Raw genomic sequence first — 4,688 nt, 5'->3', positions numbered from 1 at the left:
CTAGAAGATCCTGGGCAGATGTCATACAGACCCTATAAGATCACAAATGCCAGCCCAGGCTACTATACCCAGGAAAACTCTCAATTACCATAGATAGAGAAAACAAGATATTCCATGGCAAAACCAAATTTACACAATATCTCCACAAATCCAGTCCTACAAAGGATAATAGATGGAAAACATCAACATAAGGAGCAAAACCAAACCCTAGAAGAAGCAAGAAAGTAATCTTTCAACAAATCCACACAAACCTAATTCCACCTCTTACAACAAAAACAACGGGAAGTGACAATTACTTTTTCTTAATATCTCAATATGAAAATTAATATTACCAACATATCCTACTAATCAACTGATATCCAAAAATATGAGGAAGTAGAAATTTGTTGATTGTCATCCAATGGTCTCTCTAATTTGTTAATTGGAGAAATAGATCCAATATTGTACAATCTATATACACTTTCAGCTTGTTTGTGACTGTGTCTGGCTGTGTACAACATAAGGGTCTTGAAATCTTGCTTCTCCTATCTCAGACTCTCTATTAGTAGTATTGTTTATTTCATGTCTTTACACTATACTATGGTTTTCAGAACAACTTACATATTTCAAACGTATTTATATACCCAAAAGAAACATAGACGATTAACTAGGGAGGTTGCTTGTAAGAGAACAACAAAGAATGAGACTGAATGCTTTGCTTGACGTTTGTAACTCTTGTATCAAGTTTGAAGAAGAGGACTTTATAAGTTACTCTTTCTCTGAGATGAATGCTTTTCCAAATTATCACAGCTAATGAACCAAATTCTTACCCTCACCTAATGTCTGTGCCATCCTCCAAACAGAACCATTGTTCATTGGGACAGTTGGTAAATGACTTTATGGATAGACCATCTTAATACACATACCATTTCTTAAATGAATGTAACCTGTTCTCTCTGGGCTGAGAATAAAGTCACTCACTCAAGTCAAATAGCTTTGACCATAGCAGGAAGTCTGTATCCAAAAACCTTCCCATAATTCATTTCTTGGTGTAGCAGAACTATCAACTCTCAGCTTAGCTACAATGGAGGTAAAATCCTTTGGTGATGTGAGGGTCATTGAAGTATATCCTTATTACAATGAAATCCAATGTCTAAAAATTGTTCTTATTTTGGGCTTCTACCACAGTAAGAGCCAACATTTTAAACTCTACTAAATACAAAACAAACAAAAAGACTTTATATATTCATGTTCATTTAAGAAAATACTAGCAGTGATATATTATTTTGAAATATACAGTTAATATGTTTGGAGTTATTTAAAATTTATATTGAGAAAAATGTATTTTCATTATTGCTGTAGATGAGCATCTACATAAGATTCTTAAATTGTTGTTTTATATCAAACAACTTTTATAATACTCATTTTTATTGTTATAATATTTTATAAATTTTAAGTAATATGACAAAAAAGATATTGTAGGTATTGAAGTGGGGTCTCTGGGAGGAGTTAGGGTACAAAAGGGACACAAGAATGTGATTTAATTCTATTTACTTAAAATATATTTTTAAATGTTAACAAATTCAGATAAGTTGAAATCATGTAACTTTTCTCATAATGCAATACAATTTAAAAAAAGAAAGAAAGAAAAAAGTGCCTATTCACAGTTGGATCACCTGTCACCTGATATTTTCTTGTTTTTTGGTTTGGTTTTTGTTTTTTGTGGGGACAGGGGTTGGTTGGTTTTTTTGGGGGGGTTGTTGTTGTTTGGGTTTGGTTTTTGTTTGTTTTGTTTGCACTTACATTCTTGTTGTGTGAGTTTCTGACCATCTTCAATGCCTCTCCATTTCCTTTCCTCCCACATTTCTAGGCCTTGGAGTACCTTTTCAAGTTCATTGTGCAGTCACGAATCCTGTATTCAAGAGCCACATGTGGGATGGAAGAGGAGCAATTCCGGTCCAGCATCCAGGAACTTTTCCAGTCTATCCGGTTTGTGCTGAGTCTGGACAGTAGAAACTCAGAAACACTCCTCTTCACTCAGGTCTGTGAACTGTGGGGATAGTGTGCAGTTTGATCCTACTGTCCTGTTGTGTTGTGTTGTGTTGTGTCGTTTGGAGGATTTTCTTAATTTAGAAAATTTCTTTGACAGTTTCTCATATAGCTTCTGATTGCTCTTTCCCTAACCCTCTGTTATCTTCTTTCCATTCTTAACAACTTTCTGCTCTTCCCTACCTTTTCCAAGACTCTTGACTTTTATTTTGAATTGTGGCCTGTGGTCTGTGTGACATTGGATTGGAACTATCTATCACTGTCTGGTGGAGTGCCCAGTGGGTACACAACTGGAGGCAGTGACTTCCCCTCTTCTCTGAAGCTATTAGTAGCAAGTAGTTTAGTAGCAGGGTAGGACTTCAGAGACCCTCCTGCACCCATGCCTTACTGTTAGCAGTCACATTCCGAAGCAGACATCTGCAGCTGCTGTGTGGAGGAACTGTTGCTGCTGGGATTCATTGTCAGAGCAAGTGATTGCTTTGTCCTAATTTCCAGAAATGAAGAAATAGTGACAAGATTTCTTTGTGTTGGGAAAGAGGTGATTTACAAGTGAATGTTTGGTAGAAAAAATGCTGCCCTTTACTTGCTTCTGCTATGAGGTATGAAAGAGTTTAGTGGCTATATACTAGGAAAGCAGCAGAATGTTGTTATTAGGAATTCTCTTTAGACCAAATTTGTTAGTTATTAATATTATAGTTATAAACATCATATTCATAGGGAATATTTAAAATATATAGGGTACTTTATTTAGTTTATTTTTATTATAACTTGTCTATTACAGATGTTAAGAATAGGATAGATTGAAAGCTAATGGGAATAGTTGAGTGCATTGACTAAGAATTAAAGGTAGATTCTATTAGGAATATCAGTATTAGAAAGTTTCTTCCTCATATCAAAGTTTCCTGACCAGCTGGTCTATTACCTTTACCTGGCCAACTTATGCTATAATAAATCAAATATTCATTATTCCATCCACATAGGGGTTATTTTCTCTTATCAAATTAGTATACACTTATTTTATGGATTATAATTCTTTGACATCTTGAAGCTAATTATGCCAAAAGATGTCAGCAGATCTTGATCAGATAACTTCTTTGTGTCTACCCATTCCATTATGGCATGTTATTGTGTGGTATTAGTGAAAGTGTTTATTCAAACCCTATCTCATTTCAGTTTAGAATAGTATGTGTGGGTTTTTGTTTGTTTATTTGTTTTTTGTCTTTCACTTGCCTTTATATTGTCTCTTGATGCCTAGTAATTGCCTTAGGTTCCTTGGCCAAAGACCGGGTGATCTTTGGAAGCTACATGCCATAAAGGAATCCTCAAGATTTTCAAGAGCTGCTCCAAGGAAGCTCCTCCCATAATCTCACAGAAGTACCACAAGACACTCACTGTTTTCTCCCTAATGTTGCTCCAGTCTAATAGGGGCCAAGGATGCCTACTGCTTCTTTCCCCAGCCAAAAATAGTTGAAAAGTAGCTGAAAGTAGCTAACAGAGCAAAGTAGATATTCTTCCTGGGTATTTGGCAGTGCTTTGTATACCAGTGATATTCTTATTACATTGGGACAGATGGTTTAGACCTGCCTGGTAAACCTGGTATCAGCTTAGATATGTTTAGGGTTCACATCTTATCATTTGCTGCCAAGCTTATGTTTCATGAGTTTCAGAACTCTTGGAAAATTTACTATTCAATGTTTTTATCTTTGATCATGTCTATCAGAAGTTGTAAGAGTGTGTCTTTTTGTCCTGGGGCATAATTGCAAGAAAGTTTGCCATTTAAGGGAAGAAATGAGTGCTATTACTGAGTAAGACATACTTACCCCTATCCATTTTGTCTTTTGTATCTGAATTGCTTATTATGCTTGTGTGCTGGTTTTAACTGTAAAATAATTTCCCTGATATTTCATGAAAGTATTAACCTGAAGACATAATTCATATGAATTTTACACTTTAATCTGGCTTTAACATAAAGGACAGTAATACAGGCCTTTCCCATGGCATAAATTTTCACTCACTACACCATTATCTAATACCTGATAAATCATTTAAGAAAAACATCCTGCCTAAACCCTAGCTCACTTTTTAAAAGGGAGCTTTTACCTTCTGTTCGTAAGGAACCACTCTATTTACCTTTTTAAGTCTTGTTTATATTAGTGGTATAAGAAGACTGAGGAGTACAAGAAGTTTCCCTTATAGTGCTTTCAATAAATACAGGAAGAAAATAAGAGACAATTCATCTTAGCTTCTTGCTTCTGTGATAAATTATCACAAAGGCAACTTAAAGAAGAAGGGAGTTATTCTGCTCATTAGTTAAAGGTGCAGTTCATCATAGTGGAAGTCAAGGCAACAGGATTGAAACATCTGGTCACATGATATACCCAGTCAAGAGAGCAGTGAATGCATGTTGTTGCTCAGTTCCCTTTATTTATGCAGCTCAGGATCCATCCCCTCCTCAGAAAATAGTCCTGTGTACAATCAAGATGGGTTTCCCACATCAGTTAACAGAATTAAGATAATCTTTCACAGGCATGCCTAGAGACCCATCTCCCAAGTGATCCTACACTTTGGTAAGTTGACAGTTAACATCTCAAGACCTGTTGTGTTCTAAACACTCTACTGGAATCAATGCACCTTATTTTTCCCATATGCCAATAATAGCA

General features: G+C 35.6%; 1 protein-coding gene across 10 annotated transcripts in view; it reads left to right on the top strand.

The window, feature by feature from the left end:
• Positions 1-4,688, top strand: part of Dock3 (dedicator of cytokinesis 3) — a 299,780-nt gene that overhangs the window by 219,169 nt on the left and 75,923 nt on the right. For all 10 annotated transcript variants that reach the window (XM_031343655.1, XM_031343658.1, XM_031343657.1 and 7 more), the window contains one exon: positions 1,850-2,020. In XM_031343655.1, the coding sequence (XP_031199515.1) occupies positions 1,850-2,020 (171 nt within the window). The remainder of the gene's footprint in view (positions 1-1,849; positions 2,021-4,688) is intronic.

The sequence above is a fragment of the Mastomys coucha genome, unplaced genomic scaffold (genome assembly GCF_008632895.1).
Source record: "Mastomys coucha isolate ucsf_1 unplaced genomic scaffold, UCSF_Mcou_1 pScaffold23, whole genome shotgun sequence".
Lineage (NCBI taxonomy): Eukaryota > Metazoa > Chordata > Mammalia > Rodentia > Muridae > Mastomys > Mastomys coucha.
Note: the sequence above shows the minus strand (reverse complement) of the source record. Positions and strands in the feature narration are given on the sequence as shown.